This window comes from Agelaius tricolor, unplaced genomic scaffold (genome assembly GCF_023055355.1).
Source record: "Agelaius tricolor isolate 1412-34295 unplaced genomic scaffold, bAgeTri1.0.p SCAF_9, whole genome shotgun sequence".
Taxonomy (NCBI): Eukaryota; Metazoa; Chordata; class Aves; order Passeriformes; family Icteridae; genus Agelaius; species Agelaius tricolor.
Genome location: NW_027269269.1, coordinates 9,335,405 through 9,359,674, shown reverse-complemented (window position 1 = coordinate 9,359,674; position 24,270 = coordinate 9,335,405). Strand labels below are relative to the sequence as shown.

Below are 24,270 nucleotides of genomic sequence, written 5' to 3'. Positions count from 1 at the left end.
ATTCCTAGCAAATGTTTCATGGCTGTGCAAGGTACAGATCCAAGGCATAATTTTCCATGCTTTGAAGGCATTGCTCTGAATCTTCAGTTGCTTTCTGAAGATTGCTTCCTGAGTCTAGGAACAGAAGGTCATAACTTTGCTCCTGGCTGTTCCAGCTCTTTCTTGCTACCATTGTATGAAGGTTCACTCTGGGTGAATGCAGGGATTCCTCTCTGAGTGCATCAGGTCAGGGTGTTTCTGGCCATTGCTGTCTTTAGGGGACATGTCAGCTGTATAGTGGTGATTAGTCACTATAAGGGTTGAGAAGGACTTGAGCAGGAAATCTTACACACTTTCTTTCAGTCACTACCATTGCTGGTATCAGCTTCACTGAAAGCTCCCCAGATTTTTTGTTTTAATTTTAAACTATTGGATTTCAGAATTCAGCCGAACATTCAAGACCTCCTTTACTTAGTACTCAAAAGGAATTTTATTCTGGGGATCTTAGTTGAGCTATGTCATCTCCTCTGATGACTGACAAAACAAAGTGAAAAAAAATTTAATTTCTTTCATCACATACTAATCAGCTAAGGGGCAGTTCCCAGTCAATACCAGGATCCCCTGGTTGATCAGTAGGTGCTGACAGTACAGCTTGGTATCATATTTCATAGGGACTCCTCAAAATGGCTATGAACCTGATAGACTTCTTGGCTCTGATTGCAAAACATATATATTGCATTTTTCCAATACTGAATTTCTTCTCCAGAAAATCAGAGTTCATTCATCACAAAGACTATGACTGTACAACCAAAGCCACTCCTGCTCTATTTCACTGTCTACAGAAATGTTTTTATATTGATTTGCTACTCACTAGTGTTTTAATGTACTCTGAGAGCATCTCAAGATGTCCATCCAAGTATTTTCTACTATAGAAGTATATTTGCTTTCTTCCACTTCTATGAATGGCACAAAGGTGTCTTTTCATGGTTTGCTTCATCTTCTTTTGGGAATGCCCTATAGCTAGAGGACCCAGAAATCCTTTCTGAGATGCCTTCTGGCATAGCATGGTAAAAAATTGAGTTTTTTCTGCAGCAATGAAGTGCAAAATTGACCAGTGGCAGCACTGGTATGGAAGAGATAAGAAGCAGGAGATGCCATAAACGTAAAGTTGTTCCTCATTAAACTTGACTTGTTTGGTCAAATAAAGCTTTCTGAAATCCAAATTTGATTGTAATAAGTTACGACTGTGACATATTTCTGTGATGTATAAAAACTTTCTCTGGAACACAGAGCAAAAAAAAATCAACTTTGTCATAATATTTAAAAAATATGTTACTTCTTGGATAAGAGTCATTAGTAGGCACCTATTTTGTTTTACAATTTTAACTGTTAAGCCCTTCTTAACAAGAGATAGAAAATAAATCTATTTCAACAAATTAATACAAATATTAAGTACAGCTCAGTATTGTGGTTCTTGAGTTGTAAAATGAGATCAAAGCAAAGCTTATATTCTATGCCTTTACTCTTTTGTAATGTATGAGATTATGTTAGTGTTAATTTCAAGCATAGTGGGGAGGAAAACAAATGGATTAATAATGAAAGTGTAAGAGTATCTCTGTTGTTTAATGTCATTTTTTCTCTTTTTCTAATCATGCAGATATTTCACACGGCACCAGACCCCAATATTCCTCTTCCCCAGCCTCAGTCCCGATCGAGTTCAAGAAGAACAAGAGCAATTTGTCTCTCCACAGGCTCACGTAAACCCAAAGGAAGGTACACACCATGTCTAGCAGATCCTGACAGTAAGTTTGTCATTCCATACTGGTTATCTTGCTTTTTATGTGATCTTTTAACTTTGCCTGAATAATATCCTATAGATACTGTATTCCAATGATCATCAGCTTTTTAACCTCTGTGAGTCACGGCAGCACTCTTGACTGGCTGCATTCCTCACTTCTGAGTGAGGAAAGATGTTTGGTTATAGGCAAGTCTTATGTTGCATACTGTGTTCAATTTAAACATTATATCCTCCTATAACAAATGTAATTCAGTAAAGGATAGGAGATCAAAACCATCACTTGGCTTTTTTCACATGCATGAAACTGTGGTCGTTCCTTCAAAGTCAGCCACTGCCTCAGCTGCCAAAACCACTGAAACTTTCTTAGGTTTTCTGGAATGGAAACCAACTCTAATATTCCTGGGAGAAGCAGTATACTCATCACATGGCTTACTGTTTAACAGCAGGGAGTTTTATCTATAATCAACTGCTTGTTTAGAATGCTTACTTAATTTTTTATAGATGTAATTAAAAATTTTTACTTCATTCATTCTCATCCATTTGGGTCACCACTTTTTTACTTACTGGCTGGACTTTTAAGGAGTATTGAAATTTTATAAAAGCTTAAGTCACTACTGCAACAGACTTCCTAAAGAATTTCTGTGTCCCTTGGTTCCTCAAAAAGATTTAGATGAGACTGGATCAGTAAGTTAATCCACAGCTAAAGTGCATCTGTTCTGGAGCATCTGTAGTAATTCTGAAGTCAGTAATGTTTAGAAATCTATCCTCAGAATATTCTTGCACAGCTGCTGCACTTTCCATAGGCCTATGTTACTTGTTTCCAGCCAGGCAGAGTTTAAATACTAAATAACAATAGCTCCATGCACATGGATTGCCAGTGTGAACGACATGGAGTCCCAAGTAAGAAGTTACAAAGGAGAAGTCAGTTACACTCACAAGAGGATAAACTGGGCAAGTTTCAGGTGTTTTTCACTGTGTGGCTGCAATGAATGAATATCAGTTTAAAAACGGGATATTTCTATGCAAGTATTTCACATAGTGCGTACAAGCTTCTTCAGGCTATGCCAGGAAAGATTCAGGTTGGACATCAGGAAGAATTTCTTCACTGAAGGGCTTGTCAAGCATTGAAATGGACTTACCGGGGAAGTGGTGGAGTCTCCACCCCTCAAAATATTCAAGAAATGACATGACATTTAGTACCATGCTTCAGTTGACATTGGGGTGTTCAGTGAAAGGTTAGATTCAATGATCTTGGGGGTCTTTTGCAACCCAAATGATTGTATGACTTCTGTGATGGTGGCAGTTTGATTGCCACTAGTTCTGATCCAGCAGCTCTCCATTAGTGTTTTGCTTATTAGCTGAAACTCAGCACTTATGTAAACAAGTTCCAATTAGTATCTCACTTGGGCCCTGAAACACTGAGGTAGAAGCAGAAGTACTCTTCTTACCAAATATCTCTCAGTGTGGCAGGTATGAGGGAGCCAAGGCTTCTGGCAATAACATTTTCAGAGTACAAGATGGTTTAAAGTCATCATTTAAATGAAGCATGGACACAATTATATTGCAGGAAATAAGGGAAATCTGTATGGGGTGAGAAAAGAGCTGCAAGTTTCATATGGTAGGGAATGATAAAAAATTACAGAAAATGCATCTGACAAAAAATACATTAGCCAATCTTGTGACTTTCAAAGGACTAATGCTCTGTAAATGGGCAAGATGAGTATTCAAGTCGTAAATAAAAAAAAAGAGTTGTGTTCTTCGTGCAGGAAACCACAAATTAATGAATTTGATAACAAGGTACAAAAGAGCTAAAAGTGGCATGAAAGAAATGTACATGATTAGAAAATGCAGATTTTTCACTCTCTCTCCCTTCCCCTGTCTCCTCCCAAGGTGACTCGTACAGCAGTAGCCCTGACAGCACTCCCATGGGCAGCATCGAATCTCTGTCTTCTCACTCCTCCGAGCAGAACAGCACCACCAAGTGCACGCCCTCACAGCCAAGGGAGAAATCAGGAGGGATTCCATGGATTGCCTCTCCCTCTTCTTCTAATGGCCAGAAAAGTTCAGGCCTGTGGACTACAAGTCCAGAGTCCTCATCAAAGGAGGATGCAACCAAAACAGATGTGGAATCAGACTGCCAAAGTGTAGCTTCCGTCACTGGACCAGAAAATGCCTCTCCACCAACAGACCTGACCAAAAAGAGTTCCTACAGTCTGTCTGGGCTGAAAAGGTCTTCAGCATCTTCCCTTAGATCAATTCCATCAGCTGAAGGTACTTTTCAAGGTCTTTTATCACATCAGTGTTATCTTATGCATCAGAAAACAAGAGCTGGATCTGAAAGCTAATGATACTCATTAGTCTTGTTTGTTTGCTTGTTTTTAATTTTTGTGGTATGTTGTTTCAGTTTTCAAACTGCTTCTGACATATTTCCATTGCTTATAACCTGCACAGTTCACACAGCTTAAAAAAAATATTTTTCAAATTTAGATCACTTTCTATCCTCCTACAATTCATCTATAATTTGATATAGAATAATACTATAGATTATAAATATCAATATTAGAGGTATTGTGCTTGTATTTTTGGATCTCTGTATTATGACAGTGTGTAAAGCATTATTAAGCATTGGTTGGTCTTTGGCATAAGGAGAGAAGCAGATGCTGTTTTCATCTTGCAGAACATCCATGGAAACAAGGTCCCTGGAAGAACACATGTGGACATGGCTTATATTCATTAAAAGGACATCTTTTGTGTGCTATACAGTCTATAAACATATAGATTTCCTTTATCAAGTTGCAGTGGCAATTGTTTAAGGCAAATCATGATCATTTACTCCTAAGTATATTTCTTAAACTGCATGAAGCTTTTGTGGATATCGAAATGTTAATTCATACAAATTATTGTGGTCTGATTTCCCACTGCTTTGATCAGTTGACTTTCTGAGAACCATTTCCCTGTGAATTTTTTTCAATTTTATGCAAAGTACTACTTTGTAAATGCTTTTATTGTCACTTTTTAGTCATTGTACTATCTAGCCATGTAATTGCAATGTAATTTTTTAGCCTTCTCAATTTTAGTGTCATTTCCTCATTCTTTCTGTTGAGTCTATTCTCCTGGCTTTTCACCTGAAAGATGGTTTTTCTCACTCTTAGTAAGTAGTTTCTCTTCCTGTTTTGACTCCTAAAAAAAAGAAAAAAAAACCTCAACAACAACAGCACGACCTTTGCTTTGCACAATTATACATGTGTTGTAACAAATTCAAATCAGCTTTAATGTTCCCTATAATTTGATGTTTTCTTTAGGTAACAAAAGCTGCAGCGGATCTATACAGAGCTTATCTTCAACAGATACCAAAGATACACTAAAGGCTCCACCAAACCCTGATTTGCCTCCCAAAATGTGCAGGAGATTAAGATTAGATACTGCATCCAGTAATGGCTATCAAAGACCGGGATCTGTGTAAGTCATTAAGGCCCTTTGGAGATTTGTGTTGTTACAGTATTGTGTATTAGAAAGTGATTCCAGAAACGTTCATAAGTAATTGAAAAAGTCTGCATGAATACTTGATTTTAATATTTCTGTATTTGTTATTTATTTATCTAGTTTTGTTAAAATTGTAAACAAAGGAGATGGCACAAAGTCTGTTTAAGTCAGTGGAAAGACTACCATTGACTTTATTAGACTGGAGACAAGGTAGAAATGTTTCCTAGGAAAATGATTAGTATTACTATCTCTGGTTCTTCTGGAATTTAAGATTTCAGAAAATAGCAGAAATGCTATTTACTGTCTGTGCTGTTATCTCAGAAAAACCATCAGATTTTATTTGTGGAAGTCCAAAATTGGAGGAAGGGAAAAGAAAAGAAAAGAAAAGAAAAGAAAAGAAAAGAAAAGAAAAGAAAAGAAAAGAAAAGAAAAGAAAAGAAAAGAAAAGAAAAGAAAAGAAAAGAAAAGGAAAGGAAAGGAAAGGAAAGGAAAGAAAAGGAAAGGAAAGAAAAGAAAAGAAAAGAGAAAAGAGAAAAGAAACCTTCAGCTCTGAAGTGTCTTCATTTGCTGCATGATAAATAGTTGATTTTTAACAGCTGGGGTTTGGTTTGGTTTAGTTTTATTTCTTCAATGCTGAAAGGGAGATAGTTCTAAGCGATAGAGATTGTGATTTAGCCTATTGAGATTGGGATTAATAATGTTTCTCAGTGCTTTCAGAACATTGAAAAGTACAATCTCTCCTGATCTGACTTTGACCCAGAATATCTCTGTCCCAATGAACAAGTATTTCCAGATCTGCAGAGCATCAAGAAGTTTTTCAAATACTGCAGGATATCATTCAGCCTCTCCGATTTGTATCTGGAAGGGATCACCATAGTCATTTCACAGACTCCTGTGTCTTACTTAAACAGAGAATTCTGCACAGCTCAGAGTTCCAGCATGATAGTGGTAGACTTTCAGTAAAAGCAATTCCAATATATCTGTTGTCCATCCATGAATACAGTTTTAAACACAAGAGGTTGAGGTTTCCATTGGTAACTCAGCATGGCACTGGAGCATGTGGAAGTCTGTTGCCCCAGTTAGGTTACACCCTTAAAAAGTCTGGTAAATAGGTATGTAAATGAATAATTAAAAAGAAAGAAAATTCAAATGTGTCCATGTCTTTAAATGATTAGAAGTGAAACTAGTATGTGCAGTGTAAAGCAAGGCTTTGCATTTATTTTCAGAGTGGCTGCAAGAGCGCAGTTGTTCGAAAGTGCTGGTTCACTTAAACAAGTCTCTTCAGGACGGTAAGTGCTACAAACTGTTTGACATCCTGTAAACTCCTTTCTGTTTTGCTGGCCTCAGGGATTGAAAAGAAGTGTTGGAGCTTTGTTCTGTGTCTTTTGGACAGTATCCAGTGGCATGTGAAAATTTTTTGGTTTACTAAGCTCATCCTTTCTTCAAAAGAAAGCTAAATTTCACAGATAATAGCAGCCAGTCTGGTTATTCTCTCACCTGGGGGAATAGTGAGAGAGGCTCAGGTCAGCTGTCTGCTTAAGGACACAGATACAAGAGAAAATTACCAGTATTTAAATTAGGATGAGGGTGCTGTATTTTCTCCATACAGCTGTTTGTATGGAACAGCTTCAGCAGAGTAGCAAACCTGCTGGTTTATGGTAATTTGCTCATATAGGCAGGTCTGGAATAACATCTACTTTAGAAAGTTCAAGATTAACTTGATCAGGATTTCTGTCTTTACCATCACACCTTCCATGCCTCAGTGTCTGTCTGGAGAAACTGTTGACCTTTCTTCTTGGTAGTGTGCAGCAGAAAGTATTGGCATTTCCTTCACAATTGTTTGCATTTACTTCATTAATTTGATTCATTTTTATATTAAATTAATTTAGAATTTTCTAGTAAGTGTTTGTCTAGGAAGCAGTATCTTCTGTACATTACTACTTTCCTTACAATTAATAGACAAAGCAGCTAAGTAAATAGTTGTATGAAAACATGTCTCTCTTCTCACTGTCCCAACTTTTAAAATTCTTTGAGACAGAACAGAGATTTAGAGCAGATCACTGCTTTACTCACTGATAAACCCATAACTGTTTATTAACCATAATCAGAACTGTTGACCCATGAAAAAAAGATGTCAATCCATGAATCCAGAAGTAGTAGCCTAAAGGAGCACAGATGTAAAGGAAGATGCCAACATGCTGAAAAATGTGTGGCCGTGGAATGTGTCTGTCCTCTCTGGCAGATCTAGCAGGAGGGGGAAAGAAAAAGCTCTCTTGCAAAGGCCTACTGATTTTGTGAGAGAAGCAGCTTTCAGGAATCAAGGCTCTTGTTTTGTGTAGTACCATGAACTGTAAGATGAACAAAAAGGAGGGTGGCAGGAGAGGAAAGGGGTGTGAAAAGATCAGGGCAATAATTTAAGGGAAAAAAGTATAAAAGAAGAATGTTCTTAAGCCAGTGCCCTAAGTTCAAAGCAATGACTGCTTCACCAGTCCTTCCTCATTTCATTTTCAACACTGTTCCTTTTCTTATTTTGTATTACTTCCTTCTTTCAAACTCTCTCCTGTTGTTCCTTCAGAGCCTATGCCATCTGTATATAAAAAGCATGTAAGAAGCAAAAATCTGACAAAGGAAAAAGTAGCAGTTTGGTAATGGATGTGGAGAGGAGATAAAGCTGAAAACATTGAAAGGCTGAATAGCTCCTCTACTTCAGCCTTCATAAGAAGGTAGAAGAGCAACAGGAGCAAGGAAAATGGAAAATGGGAGGTCAGCAGGCAGAATGAGGAAGAAATCAGTAACAGCTCAGCTGTTCTTATAGTGCTGCTTAAGTTGGAGTATGATTTTTAAATTTGGAACCAGCTATTATTTAGCTGCATTTTATGAACATGAAGGCTGATTTAAAACTGTAGATTAGACTTTGTTGTTTTGGGGGTTTTTTTGGCTCTGAAGTAGATAGGAATCATGGTAATTACAACTTGATCATGCAGAAGAAATACCTCCTGTGTTCATAACTCTGCTAACCAATGAATGTATGCAGGACTGAGTGTAAGGCAGAAAAACTATTTTTAAGCTGCCTGTTTTGATACCAGAAATACTCAAGTCAAGAGTCTTGGACTCTCTGCATGGGTAATTTACCCTGCTAAGATAAATTTCAAGCTACTGCTTACCTCTGCATTATAGAATGTAAGTAACTTCATCCCTGCTTGAGGCACCTGTTGCCTGCTGTGGTCTTTTGCACAGATGGCAGATCAAAAATACCTGTATGGTTTTGCAGTCTCACATTGTTTTCTGTATTGCAGCAGGTAATGCTGCACTTGAGATTTTACTGCCACAGTGGTCTGGTCCTACTTAGTTTCTTCTTATATTCAGTGTTTGCACCCCTGCTTCCTCACTTTGTATGATGCAACAGGTCTCTAATGAGTTGTATGTCCTCTTTTTTAATGCATTATTTGACCTGTTTTCTCTCCTTGTATAGATGAGTATATGCTCCTGTAACCCTAAGGGGCTTTTCTAGTCAGAAAGACAACAAAGAGACCACAGTATGTGTGTTAGGATTGAACAAGGAAGACCAAAATTTGATGCCCTGCCCAGCCTGTGCTCTCTTTTTCCAATTACAGAGTTACTTTGACTTCTGTCTTCCTATTTCCTGATTTGAAGTTTATTATTCATCAGTCTCCCTTACTGTAGTATTAAGCTACTGCATACAGTGAGACCAGTCTCTGTCACTAGTCTAGCATGCACTTGAAAAGGGTGAAGGAGCTTTTTTTCCTATTTTCACAAATGCTGCAGTTAGATAAGTCAGTCAGGCCTGAGGTCTGTTTATTTCAGCTTCTGTACAGAAATGCACCAACACATAATCCCTGACTCTACATATTCTTGACTTTGATTTAGACGTACACAGAAAGTTTAAGTCTCCTGAAGTGAGAAACTGCATTAGAAGAAGAATTTTCATTAGAAAAATGGGAAGGAGTAGGTGACAGCAAAAGGCTCAACCTTTCAGCAGGATCTCTAGGTGCCAGGCTGGGACTTCAATAGGAGCAGACTGATGTTTTGAAGCCCTCTAGACCCACGCTCTCTTCCCAAATATATGATTAAATATTCTTTTCCAGTCATTTTTCTTTTTTTTTATTTCCATGCTATATTTTGCATCCCAAACCACCTGGAATGTCTTGCTCAGACCAGACCAGTATGTTTTACACAGGCTTGGTTTTGAGTCTTCTATCTCCAGGGCTCTATAAACCTTTCTTCTTCCTGTAGGATAATATTAACTGGTGAGTCATCCTAGAGAGATTCATATGTTTTTCCTCATTCATTCCTCTTCTGGCTTTGTCTTGCTAGACTGAAAAGTCATTAGGGCAGGAGCATACTTTTAAAGTTTGTTTATCTTTCAAAACAGTTATTATTTCTATTATTATTATTAGAGCCTTAGGTATTGTTGACTGTGTGTAGTCAAGCAAAAGAATTTATGATCTGATGTGTACTGATGTGACTGCTAGTACATTTACCAGTATGGGCTTAAAACAACCATAATAGGAAGTAAGGAAATGGAAAATGCATTTTTCTCATCTGGAATCTAACCAATAAGGTCATGGAAAGAAGGAATTTCTAGGAAATGTGGATAACATTTTCTGAAGATTCTGGTTTTTTTTCCTCTGCCCTAAACAACATGAACCACACTCCTCTCAGGTTGTTAGCATCATCTTAAAAGAACTGTAATAGATGATGGTGATGTTATCACGTGCTTTTTAACAGCCTTGTTTCTAGGGAGAACACCATTAACACCATCAGTAACAACGTCCATTTTTGTAATCACAAACAAAATGCCCAAGAACCTGCAAGCTCATTTCATGAGCAGTGCCTCCAGATGGATAGGGTTGAAGTGAGTAATAACAAATATGAGAACCTAAATAATAAAATCAAGTGTGGAAGCAATAACCAGGTGCTTGAAAATTGCTCCAGAATTATGAGTAAATATTCTTAAATCTGTCTCTCATTATACCATCACAGATGATTTGTAGATAACTTAGGAGTGTAATTGCACTGCCTCAGGAGCAGGGTAGTGTGAAGAATCCTATCATTCATTAGCTTTTGAGAAACTGACTTCTTGTGTTTCTTTATCTGTGTAAATGTCAAGTGCTGAGAACCTTTCTCTTTCTATAGGAGATGATTTTAGATATCTTTTCCAATGTTAGAAATTCTGTTATTGTATAATTCTAAGACAGAGTCTGTTTTCTTGTCTTCTTTTATTTTTGAGCTAAATATCCTTGGATCAGATATAATTGGAGGTTGAAAACAGAATAGCTTATTAGACATTAGAGAAGAGAGGAGAAAATTGCATTAATTTCTTAACTTTTTCTAAGGGCAATAAAAACAACATATCATATTTCAATAATGACTTAAGAAATTCTGCCTCACATTTAAATATTGCCTTAAATGTCTTTTGTCACAGTATTACTCAGGTGTCCCATTATTAACATGGGGACCTGGCTTGATAGTAAAATTATTCAGATTTGAAATAATCCCTGTGATTTAGTAAATTCATTACCTACTACTTTATTACAGCTACAGCAATCTTTAACAGTTACTCTACTGTTTCAGATGTGTAAAATCCATGATTATGCCACACAGGTGTATTGGGTTTGCATAACAAGGAGTCATGCACGGGTCAACCCATCCCAACAGGCTGTTTTGTCATAGTGTTACTGATTTGGGTCAGGATAATTAGAACATCTGTAGTGCTCTCCATAGCTTTGAGGAAAAAGAAGATCAAATAATTTTAGTTTATGTGTGACCTTCAGTAATGTTATCTAAACTGCCTCTGTATATACATCATTATGTGTAAGCTTGTACAGATTAAATAGAATAATGAATCAAGACATCTATCTTGTCAAGTGTAGGTGGCAAACTCTTCACAACAGGAAGCACCAAGGAGTTCTTTTGGGAAAACTCTACTCAGAGCAGTCTACACCAGCCAGAGAGCAAGCTAACATTTAAGCAAAGTGAACAAACAGGGATCCAGTGCTCATCTTGTTTTAGTTAGCTGATGAGATGAAACCAGGATGACAGTACTAAAAATCAGAAATATTTCCCTGAAAATAAACTGCCCCTTGGATATTGTACAATTCAAAATTCCTGATCTCCTCTGAAAATCTCATCCTGAGAATGTAACCCTTGAGGAGCTATTAGTTCTCTTGAGATGAAGACAAAACATGCCATTTAGTCCAGTCACAAGTCAAAGAACCAACAGCAAAGCTTTTTATTCAGAGGGAGAAATCATCTCTGGAAAGCTCTCACATAAAAATTTCAGAATATGTCCATCCACTCTCATACCCTTTTAAAGGTTCAAATGAATGATGATAATGCTTATGATGTGGCACTCTTAATTAATCTATCATGCACCTCTTATATCTCACTATTTTGGGAGAAAGACACGATAGATTACATGCCACTTGCATATAGACACTCTCAAAAAGTATGCAAAAAATTTTAAACTTTGCCACGGGTCACATATTGGGTCACTGAGATAAATCCTGGCTAGAATGAAACCTCAGCTGGCAATTCCCCATCATATCACACAAAGGTGAAGTAATCAACAAGTTCATCTTCACTTAACGTAGTGTGGGTTTAAAGAAATTCTGAAAAATTGGTAGCTCATGTAAAATTGTTCTGAGTGTGTAAGTTAACATCAAGGTATTAGGTGAAGTGCAGGAATCTAAAGAGAACTAATTTCAATCTTCATGTTCAAACCTTCATTTTGTACTTTGCAGAATCATAGTGCCAGACCCCAAGAGGTTACTTTTCCTGTCCTCCTTCTCTGGCACAGAATCATTACTCCTTTTTGTCTCATGTTTACTTTCTAAGTATTATTTTCCTCTGTAGACCGATTAACAATAGTTTCTCACAGGTCAAGTTTGTAGACCTTTAATGACTTGATGATCACTTTTGAATTTGTCTCCAGGCAATCCATGGCTTGCTTCAAAAAGTATGCTCATTTCAGTACTTATTTGCATGAACAACTTCATTTTAAAAGTTCCAAATTATATTCCTGTTTAAATATCTAAGTGGGATGGAGTGCTTTTTTCTGCAATAACATGCTTGTTAACTCCAGTAAGCTTGAAGTTATTATCTACTATAATTCTACTCCTCTGAATTGCTGTGTAACCAGTCATTATCATATAGCATTTGTACATCTGCTTATTCCCAGGTTTTAATTTCCTTTATGCCCTTTTCCTTGTTATCTCATTAATTGCAAGCCTGTATTTTTTTCTTTCAGACAAGCAAAAGCCATGTATTCCTGTAAGGCTGAGCATAGTCATGAGCTGTCTTTCCCACAGGGGGCAATATTTTCTAATGGTAAGATTTGTTCTACATTGCCTTACATATTAAAAAGAACCTATAAAAAACTGAACTGTATTACAAAATGGGGGCATAATTCCCTTTTTAGCTCTCAGGTTTTGCCCTGATTTTTCAATTGCTCTTGAATAAATACCATCTAAATAAATATATATAGCATGTATGGGATTTTTAACAGTGTTTAAAGTTGTGTATATGTTTTCTTGCAGTGTATCCATCAGTGGAACCAGGCTGGTTAAAGGCAACTTATGAAGGCAAAACAGGACTAGTTCCTGAGAATTATGTTGTCTTCCTCTAGTAATCTTTACTGGACAGCAATATCTTCATGGTATCCATGGTAACAAATAATAAGCACTATGATTTTTATCTGACACAGATATGGGATCAGCCCCTTAGCTGAGTGGTAGATTTCCTTCAGATGCTGCAGCTGCAGGTTACAGAGCTCCCTGCCAATGGAACAGAATGTGATGAAACAGTTAACAGTTTCTGTGCTGAGGACGGTACTCTGTTTAAATAACTTCCATTGTTTGAAAAGGGTTGTTCTGTTCTTCCTTTATGGGTAAGGAACTCTAGAGCAATAAAATAAAATAAAAAAAAATGCTATTTAGCTGCAGACTTTCAGGTCCGAGGATGTTGCTCACAGAAATGTGAAATTTAGAGGCAGTGCACTCTATGACATTTCTTGTAATCTATGGTTTTTAATATGGAAAATCGTGGACTTTTTCATAATGTAAGTACTACTTCTATTGTGATCTGAATTCTTCCTTAGAAAACTTGATTCTAAAATTGATCCTAATCATTTCACATAAGCAATTACTTTACTGTAAATCAGAAGTTGGGACTTCTGTTAGTCATTGAGTTACAATATGGTATAGAATTTATACAGCTGATAATATCAGTTTATACACTGCCTGCACAGTGAATGCTCATTCAAAATGTGATATGTTTAATGAATGTTTCATTCAAATACTTAGTAGATTTCTTTCCTGCTTTCTGTATCAGCATAGATAATATTAACAGCTTTTATTTCAATGACAACCATCATCTGGAAGATATTCTCTCTGTGTCCCAGAACATCTGTAGAAAACAAGGAGATGTTAAATCTGGACTGATTGGGAGTCATGTGAAGTGAGCAGTGAAAAACAGCAGTATGTTTTGAAACCTGAGATAAATTGTAACTCATTCTTTTTTCATTGCAAATAAGACAAATGACCTGTGAACTAGCCAATTTTAAAAGCTATGAATGCTAAAAGCTCCATGTAGCAATAAAACTACTTAGTGTTATTTCTCCTGACTTCTGCTAAAATATTTGACAAAGATTCTCTCCTTCCACAGAATAAAAAATCCTTACTTTTCAAAGGTGTTGAAAAGACCTATTGATTGCTCCTGGTAGGACCAAAAACAAAACAAAAAAAAAAGCAAATAAAACCAAGTCAAAGAAAACCCCAGAAACACTAAGTAGCTTTCTCAGTCTGAGCAGTTTTCTTGTACACCTTGAGGGAAAACATGCACTGCTTGCTTGGCTACTTGCCATTCCTGATTGAAAACCGTGACTTTTAACCTCCATCTTAGTATTTCTTCAACACCAGTGCTTCCAAAACTATTCACTGGTTCATAGAACTATCTAGGCTTAGTTTCATAGATATGTCAAAGCTCAGCTCTTTCTTCAGTAGCAGAAATCAACATACAAATCATCTGTTGATTTCTAAGTCCTACACTGCTTGAAGAAAGTTTAAAGAAGAACTGCTGTTAGGGCTAAAAACATCAGTAATTTTTGACCTGCTTTTTTTTCTTTCCATAGCCTTTTTCTTATTTAAATTGAAAAGTAAGATTCATCACCAACACAAAGTAGCACATCAGAACTTTCTTTACTTACATGTAGTGCATGAATTCTTCAGAGCAGTTGCTGGATTTCAGGCTGGTGGCAGAATCCTGCAGGATCTTTCTCCTCATTAATTCAGTTATTGAGTGATGATCAGAGAAAGAGAGAGGCTCAAAGAACATTTTTCCAAAAATTGTTTTTTCAGAGGGGGAGTCTGAGCAAGACTGGCTGCAGGCAGTTGAGTATAGACCCCAGGCGTTAGTGACTGAATGACCTGGGTTCTTTCTTGACCCTAAACAGTTTTATTAATCCCAAAACACATTTCACTTCATCTTAAATCCAGACTGTGCCCAGTGCATGGTGATGAAGGGTTGTTCCAGATGGCACTGGCAGTGAAGGCAGACTTGTGTGTGCTCATCATTTGCCCAGAGCAGATGTGAAAGGAAGTGAAGGTCTTTCCTCAGCCAGTTGAATCTTTCTTCATTTTAAGGCAAGCCAAGTTTTTTTAGTCTAAGCTATGCCTGAGACTGCCATTGCCCTGAGAAGACCAACATGGTTTTGGTTGTGTTTTGCTGTATTTCGCAATCAAAAAGCTGTAGGATATCAAAAGGTTTGCCTCTGGTGACCTTCCCAGGAAAGTGCTGCTGCAGGCCAAAAGGAGCAGAAAGGGAAGCAGAACTTTGAACAGAGGCTGGGAGCCCAGCACATCTCATAGGGGCAGAAAAATGCAGTGATCAGGGGGAAGGATCCCAGCTTGTGTCTCTTGCATGGAGTCAGTAGAAAACCTGTACTGAACATCCTTGGATGACTCCTCATACTTCTTAAGGGCAATTTAATTGTTGTGAAATTCTTGAGGAATTGTGAAATAGAAAATGTAAAAATTGTTTGCTCTTACTTGCTTTGTTCTAGCATGATTTAAAAATAAGTGGGAAAAAACCCCTAAGCTTAGGTAATTTCACATCCCCTGCATGTGTCTCACAATTCTCCAGTACTGTGTTTTGAAAGCAGCTGATCTGAGTGCAAGCTAGAGAAGTCAAAGATGCCAAGTTCATTAAAAATTTTGTAGAACTTCCAAGTTCAATTACAGATTAAGCAAGTAGAGCCTGCAAGGGCTGAGGGGAAGGTTGTAGAAAGACCTGGAGGAATCCCTGTGGAGGAGAGGTGTTCATGTGTTCCCACACATTCATCTCACATTAGACCAAAACTAGGATTGGAGAAGACAAGTTCATAAGAAACTGGATTCCATTAATGTGCTGCTCACAGAACAAATCTGTGTTTTCCTCTGCAATGCTCTGCAGCTTTGTCAGGCCCTTCTCCTGAACTAGCCATAAATGACTTTTAAGTCATTTAGCTTTAAAATGGCATTTCAATCTGAAAAATGTTATCCCCATTCTTACTTACAGTTAGCCACTCACTCTCCAGGAGCAGGGGTTTTCATTTTTGGAACTCTATGGTTTTTCTTGTACTCTCCTCTGCAGCAGATAGTAGCATTTTCTGTAGGGTCTCACTGCTGAGTGGTGGGTGCCCAGCCCTTCCCTACCTTTAAAGAGGGAGTTTGTCTCTACAAGAAGCTGAACAGGGAACCAGAAAGCTGAGTAAGTAGGGCTGCAAAGACTGAAGTGGGGAAGGGGGCAGCACCAAAGCTTCTCTAATGATGATACTCTCAGGCCTGACCAAAAATCTTTTCTGAAAATAGCAAAGAATCAGAAATCTATATAACATTTAAATGGAGATAAAGTATTTTGATAATGCCTTACCAGAAAATTAGGCAATCGGAATTAAATTAGCTCATAGTAGTGATTTACTATTCTTCATGGAAATCAGACTCACTCTACAAGCAAAGGTTAAACACTTCTTAAAATTATTATTATTATTATTGTTGTTGTTGTTATTACTTTCCTTCCTAAAAGGATGCAGCAGGTTTGTTCCAAATATCACTGTCGAACTCAAGGTAGACGATACGTTGTTGTTGTTGTTGTTGTTGTTTGTCTTGTAGAAATAATGTCTGTACCCACAACATATAATTAGCCATGTTTTTTCTTTGTTAAACTTTTTGATACATGTTGCTGCACAACATGAATCAGATTAATAGTGTGAAGGATATATTGTATGATAGATATGTAAAGTATATTAATATTCTATATTCACACTTTTTGTTAATGATGATAAAGATTACGGTTTTAGTGTGTAATTCCTTTGAGTTCAGTATTAAAATGTCTTTGCCATATTTTGGCATTTAGAGTTATATGTAACAAAACTGTTAAATTAAACCATCATTATTACTTATGTCCCTAACTAATCTATAATGTTCATTGTACAATTATTTCTAGAAAAAAAAGATGCACAGATTTGCTGACCAGCACTATTCTATGATAGTAATAGTAACTTATTTTCCTTTTACATATTTTCTGGTGCTAATCTCTATTCGTTGCCTGTAATTGGATTGAATTGTAATGTGCCTTTAGGAAAGACATGTTAGGAGAGGAAAGGCTGTAAAATTCTGCAGTTCAAAACAGTAATTACAACAACAAAAAAAGCACTGTATGGTAGTAACTGGATTTTTTTTGTTGTTAACTTTTCTCCCCTGGCCTATTTTCTACTAAATAAGATTGCATCAGAATAAATAATGAAACTAAAAAGCACATTGTTCTTGATATTTCTTTTCCTAAGGCAGAAGGTTGTGCAATTTTGGCTTGAGCAGCAAGAAGAGAAATCCCAGTTGAGGAGCACATCCTCCAGACTGGGATGGATCTTCTCCACTGATGGAAACTCTCAAAGTTCTAGTGAAGTCAAAGACAGACCTTTGGCAATTGATAGTGAAGGTTTGCTGGCCAGAAGCCCCTAGAAAGGAGGTAGAATATTCTGCTAATGTGATAATCTTTGATCCAGCTTGGCGTTGTCCTTTCTTCAGCAGAGGGGCCTGGATGAATTGTTCAGTGGCCAGAGATGAAAGCCATAGGCAGCCTTAGTCTCTCTCTGGCTGGTCACAGAGCCTTGAAGATGGTGCTGCTGCTGCAGCAGCATCCAGACCATCCAGCTCCTGCTCCTGGTTAAGTCCACTGTCAGTCAGGCTTTGTCTGTACCCATTGGGAGGTCTCTTCTTTTTTTGCTTAAGATTTTGCATGGGCTTTGGGAGTTTGCTCTGTTTTGTTTTAGTAACATGCTTGGCATCCGAATTCAGTCGCTGAGGATCATATCCATTCTTTATTTGCCCTGTGTGTGGCAGTGTTTAATAAGCCATCACATTATTCTTGTTGTTTTAAGTGTAGAGCACAGTGCTCCAACCCTTGGACACCCCTGCTGAAAGCTGTTTTGCCTCTGAACTTTCTGCAAGTGTTTTATTGGGAATTGTCACCAAAGCTCTGGCACTAAAGATAGCACCATTATCTCTGCAAGAGTTTCTGTTGGAGCAAAGGGCAGAACAGCTGAACAGGGCACATGGATAGTTTCAATTTTCAATCATATTTATGGCAATTTTGGAGGTATTAGAGTTTATAAGAGTTACTTTAGATACTATATGATATTTTAATAGGAAAATATATACAATCAATAACTATATCTATTTAATAAAGTCCTAAATTATCTTATTGAACTCTCTGTTTATTTTGTAGTGTGGTTTCAATAATTATCTGCACTCTGTATATATCTACATGTAAATAACTAGCATGACATGCATAAGCTGACTTCGCAGACATAATTCTATGTTGTACTTTACACTGTATTTCAAAAATTTGAAAAAATGTTTTTCAAAATAAAAATCCTTTATTCACAAACTGGTTTTTTTATTTGTTTTCAATTTGGGTTCAGCTTTTTCTTTTTTCCAAGTAATACCACTTTGGTTCTACTTCTATTAATACATGCATTTTAGAGTAGCATTGCTACTCTACATAGTTGATGGGCATGTGAATACCAGACAATAGTCTGTCATACACTGTCCTGATCATGCAGAAGTCTCCAAAGATGTGGCTTTTGTAGAAAAGAAGACGACAGCTTTGGATGCTAGGTAGCAAGAAGCAGAGCCCTGGCGAGGCAGAATCTCGCTGATGAGGTCTTTGCCTCTGGAATTCAGCAGGTGGATGGGCTCAAGGGAGGGCCTTCCATGGCTCCATTCCAGCAGCACTGCCAGGTGGGGGAAGCAAGGCAGTGCAATGGCCTCTGCAAGTTCCCTTGTATGCCCTCCCCAGCATCTCTCCATGACTTTTTGCCTCAGTTTTTACAGCCCATGGGCTGGAGTTGCAGCTGTGCCCCAGGCACAGGAGCTGTGAGGTGGCCTGCTTTGCCTTTTCTCTGAAGGAACTCACCAGAAACTCAGGAGACTTTAATATCCCTGAAACAATCAGGCTTTATTATGATACAGACTAAAAAACCTGTGCTTCTTAAACAAGATCAAACCAGCCAGCTGATAAACTCTTTCCCTGTTCACTGTGCTTGGGCTGGGTCAGTGCAGAAAACTGCAGGAGGCCAGGGAGGATGGATACTGCTCCTGCATCCATGGCTGCCAGCTGCCAGCTCCTGTCCCTGGCACGCTCAGGCTGCTGTGCCTCCTGCCTGCCAGCCTCCTCCTGTGTGGGCACTGTGCCCTCAGCTCTGCCCAGGGGCACATCAGAGACAGAAACAAAACACCAGTACCCTGGCTGTAAGTAAAAATGAGACTGTTGAGAAGCCAAGCAGCACGGACCAGATGGAAAAAGAATCTTTCCCTTCTGGTACTTTCTAACAACTGCTCTGAGGTGAAGCCTGTATTTCACAGCTCTCCTTGCTTGAGGATTTGAGAGATGTGGACTCTCCTTTCAGGAATCAAAACATCACCTGCAGCCTGCAGTCACCAAACTGTCTTGCACGTTGCTGAGATCCTGGTGTCCCCAGCAGGATGGGGCCAGTGAGAAGGCAAGGTTCCCCTTGGGACCAGGGGATGCAGTTGAGCTGGCAAAGCCCCTTCTGGGTGTATTAGTTCAGCTGGAAAAGCCTGACAAGTAGAGGGGCTGCAGCAAGGGGTTAGAGCTGAGCTGAAGCTTAGTGCCCTGACTTCAAGTGTAGAGAACCACCCCTGAGTGAACCCTTCCTGTGGAACAATAGCAATGGAAGCTGTCACCATCACTCCCTGCAACACTCCCAGGTGCCAAGGGGACTTTTGGGAAGAAGAGAAGAGCAAGGACAGATGTCCTGAGGCACCTGCCCTTCTCTGCTGCCCTTTGTGCCTGGTGAGCTGGGCTGTGCCAGTGCCTGCATCAGCACTGCCACAGCTCCCTCTGGAACCAGCACTTGGGACTGGATCCCCCTCCACTCCTGCTGGGGCCCATGAAAGCAGCAGTGTTAGGAGCTGGAAATGCCACAGATACCCTGCTCTGCACTGTGAATAGGCACAAGAGGAAATGGAGAGTATCTGCATGTTGACAGTTCATCAAAAAATGACAGTTCATTATTGATTTTGTGTTAAAAATCTGGAAAAAAAAGGTGTTTTCTATTAGAGTTTTCTGCTCTTTTCCATGGGAATGGAGGCTTCTCAGCTTCAGAGCCCCTGATCTGCAGGAGTGAGTGAATGAACATTACTTTGGAGTCTAGACTAAGCTCTAAAATAGTTCTCATACTCATTTTTACAATGTCCCATTTTATTTGACATCAGGGAATAACTACAATTTTTTTTTTTTTATTTCTGGGAAGCCCATGTTCTGTCTGACATGCTATATTTTGACATTTCATTGAACATTTAAATGTAAAAAGATTTAAATTGCTGTTGAATCAACACAACTGTGTTGAATTACCACACTAACACCTAATTTAAAACTCTCAAGGAGTAAGACATCTCTGCTTCTTACCAGAAAGGATGAAGACACATCTCATTACTTGGTTGCATTAAAGCACCTTACCGGGAATGATTCTCATGTGTTTGGAAAAATTAGTATTTTTGGCTTTATTATTGATAAGGCTTCAATGTCAGCTATGGAGAAAGTGATGTGTGGAATTGCTTTGGTATAGAATGTGTGCTGAGATGAGCCAGGCTGGCCACAGCCTCCTGCCTAAAGAGGAGAAACTTCAGTGATCCAAGGAAACAGCATAGGCATAAACTGAGCAGGTGGCAAAGTCAGTTCAGGTCCTGGTTCAGAACATTTTCTCATTAGTTTAGCATGATGCATTCCTTCAAAATTAACCTTTCTAACACAAACACTGCTCATTAAACATGAAACCTTATTTACCTAAGGTATCTGCACTTTCATCTTTTAAAATTTTATTTCATGTTTATAAAACTTTTCCTGTGTCATTTGGATTAATCACTGATACAGAAACAAAGTATTGAAAGATATTCTTGGCTTCTTTTGCAATGCTTGGCTTCTTTTCTATTGTATTTATGGCAACAAGCTCAAAAGCTGAACTAACCTAGAGCAAGTGCCTTTGCCAAAGATCATGGTGTGCTTTTTTAATGTAAACATGCAGGGATTCATGGGAACATTGAGTGACCTCCACAGCCGGTACAGAAAGGAATCTTAATTCACTTGAAAGTACTTTGGTAATTGGAATACATCTCTCTGCCAGTATAATTGAGGAACTGATTAGTTAGACCCAGCACGGGTGTATTTCATTTAAAATTACTGTTAATGGTTCTTGGGTGCCCTTAGAAGGGATCACAGTTCCATCTGAACGAAAAACATTAGTGATTTAGTTTTGTTGGTGGTCATTGCTTTTGTATTCCTACAAAAAACCCCACACATGCAAAGGGAAGCATGCAGCACATCTGGATTTGGGGTATTTTCAAAACAAGGTTTGCAATGCTGTGCTTTGGCTATGGCAGCAGGTGGGGGGGCTGAGAGGGTGGGGGCTCAGCCCTGGGTGGGCTTGGGGCAGGGTGGGGCGTGGATGGTGCCCAACATGTCACAGCACACAGAGCTCAGGGCAATGGGCTCCAGCCAAGCTCGTTTGGGGTCTCCATGTTCCAGAGATGACCACACACTCAGGACAGCTCTGGGGAAACACCAGCACAGTGCACAAGCAGGTGAGACAGCTGCACACTGGGAAGCCCCGTGAGAAGCCTTTCAGAGGACAATTCCCAAACCAGGCAGAAGGGGTAAGAAACCTGAACTTGATCCGTGGAGTGTTCCTCCAAATAAATTAACTGGCATGCAGGACACAACTGGTTCCTAGAATAGAGCACGTGCTGTTTGCAAGAGCCTCACCAGAAGGTAACAAGGGTTAGGGTTTCAGTGCACCTGAGCTGGGAGGCTGAACACAAAGTGCTGGAAACAGAGACTGTGTAAGCAGTGACAGCTGTGAGCCCTAAATTACCATAAAACAAGCAGGATGCCTCTCAGCAGGGAAAATCCACAAGAAGAAAAGACAAAAACCACACTGCTGGGCCTTGGTGCACCCTTCAGGGGCATCTAAAGAAATCTAGTAGATAGCAGAGACCTCAGAGACATTTAGGTCCAAATAAATTTTGCTGGGCAGCTGTGATGCAAATATATCTTTACATAAAACATCATCTTAAATTGTCATTTTAAGTTTGTTATTTCCTGCTATTGCTGTTGCTCAAGGGATGCTTTTGTTTGGTCTTGTGAAGGGCTGTTTCTTTTCTGTAATTAGGACAAACTGCCTGCCTTTGATGGGAAATATGGCCATTCTGCACAATGTCCTTCTCCCTAGACCTTCCCTGAGGAACCTGCAGTGAATGCCATAGGAGTGTGTCACCCTCTTCCAGCTGTGATTTGTAACATTCCCAGATGGGCCTTTCTCCCTGCCCTCCCCATCCCCCTGAAGTTCAGACAATACAAAACAAACCAGCACAATTATTTTTACCCTCAGAGCAACACAGAACTAAGTCTGCCCCTGCCAAACCCTTGCCTTAATATTTTTTCTCATCTTTGTTCAAAGGATGCCTTGAAATATTTCTGAAATGAACTGGGACCAAACGTAAGCATGATCATAATAATGATATCTGTAAGCACATCAGCATGAGAAACTCAGGTGAATATTGTGGCTTTTTAGCTAATTAGCTTGGCTGGATAGTTTGTATCCAGAGGGACAATCAAGACAGAGTGTTTATCATGGTGTTATTTGTGTGAATCTCTCACAAATAGCTCCTCACCTGAAGGCAAAAGAAACAAGCATGGCTCCTTCCCTGGCACACGTTTAGGTCAGCCTTCCCTGCAGGAACATCTGAGTGAAACAGTGGTAACACCAAAGCCAGGGCAGCTCACAGGGGGTGATTTAGGATACTGGACCTCCTCAGAGCATCACCTCAGCCTTGGCTCAGTTTGGTGCCTTCTCCAGTACTGCAGCACCTTCATTACTGACACACAGGAAAGGAAATAATGGTTTCATCTGAATTCCCACAGGGCAGCATCTCTGACACCGCTCATTTCTTTCATTTAGAAAATCACAGAATGCCAGCGCTGCCTTCCCTGTAGGCAGGCAGTGATTATTGCTTCACTTGTTAGTATGTTTAAGAGGAAGCTCACTGTGCTGTGCAGAGATGAGTCAGGCTTGAGAGCATCTGCATCATTGTTGAGTCTGAGATGTCACAATAAAAATCCCATCTCATTTAGGGAGACTCTCATCTGCTAAAGGTTAAAGCAAAACCTTCTACCTCAAAGGGTTTAGACATCCTATGTCAAATAAGGAGTCATCTTATTTTATTCTTTATACCCTTCTATTACCATGTCTGTTAAAAAGAATAAAACCCCAAACTATCCTTGAGCAAAAGAGGTATGCATTGAGGCTGATTTGGGACAGAGCAGATATATATAGAGATATATAGATATATATATATAGATATATATATATATATATACATATATAGAGATGTATAGAGATACATACATATAGATATATATATATGGACACACAAAGCTCTTCCACCCAATCCTGAGGAACATTATTGTGTAAATAAATAATGGGGGCCTAAATAAAGGTACCAATGAAGATGTGCTCCACTGCATATTTAAGTAAGACCATATTCTTTCACTTTGACATCTTGAAGTTCAAGTGTCCCAGAGACTTTAAGATTATTTTCTTCTGTGTGCTAGCTGTTAATAGAACTTCCACGTAGAAGAAATTCATGTGGTTTTGTACCGACTAAATGCCTTCCCCAGTTGTTTTATACTGCATGGAATGCTTAAAACTAAATTAATTTGGAAAATGAATCATTTGTGTGGTAAGTCCCAGAGCTGTCAACCTGTGATGTGTACATGGAGCACTGGTTACATCCAAGATATCAATTGACAAGAATGAGGACATTCAGAAATTAAACTGCAACATCACTTTCAAGATGTTCTGTATCATATGGAAATTATGTCCATGAGTATTGGTGTTGTTGGCATGACTAATCCTTCTCTGAGGGCACACTAACACTGCAGCACACCCTTAGAAAGGGGTGACATCTACACCAGCAGTCCAGCTTTTTGCCAGTATTTCCTTGGAACAGAAAAGGAGGGGGGTGGTCTCTCCTGTTGATGGAGGAGCACCTGGCATTTCCCAGCCATTCTGCCTGTGCCCCTGACCAGGCTGCAGCTCCCACTCCTTGCCTGTTGCACACCATGTCACAAGGCATTGGGGTGGGAAGCAGAACACATTAAGGATGAGGGAAGGATCACCTGAGCACTGGAGTCAGTTCCTTATAAGCCAGGGGTGATGTTGGTGCAGCCCTGTTGGTGCAGCCAAGGAAAGGTTGCACCAGTCCAGGTCCATGACCAGCAACAAGAAAAGTTCTTCTTCCCCATGACTGAGGATCCCAGGGTGGGTGGATGGCAGATGGATGCATCCTGCAGTGTGCTGCATCTTGCACCTCAGAGGACAGATCTGGCACTGACCAATTCTGGCAGCAGAAAGCTCCAGCTCTAGGTGTGGA

General features: G+C 39.1%; 1 protein-coding gene across 1 annotated transcript in view; it reads left to right on the top strand.

Annotated features, from left to right (window-relative positions):
- ARHGAP42 (Rho GTPase activating protein 42) overlaps positions 1 to 18,205 on the top strand; it is a 144,303-nt gene extending 126,098 nt beyond the window's left edge. The window contains exons 19-24 of the mRNA XM_071434214.1: positions 1,637 to 1,781; positions 3,668 to 4,048; positions 5,080 to 5,236; positions 6,487 to 6,549; positions 12,531 to 12,610; positions 12,820 to 18,205. Of these exons, the coding sequence (XP_071290315.1) occupies positions 1,637 to 1,781; positions 3,668 to 4,048; positions 5,080 to 5,236; positions 6,487 to 6,549; positions 12,531 to 12,610; positions 12,820 to 12,908 (915 nt within the window). The 3' untranslated portion in view covers positions 12,909 to 18,205. The remainder of the gene's footprint in view (positions 1 to 1,636; positions 1,782 to 3,667; positions 4,049 to 5,079; positions 5,237 to 6,486; positions 6,550 to 12,530; positions 12,611 to 12,819) is intronic.
- The last annotated feature ends 6,065 nt before the right edge of the window (positions 18,206 to 24,270 follow it).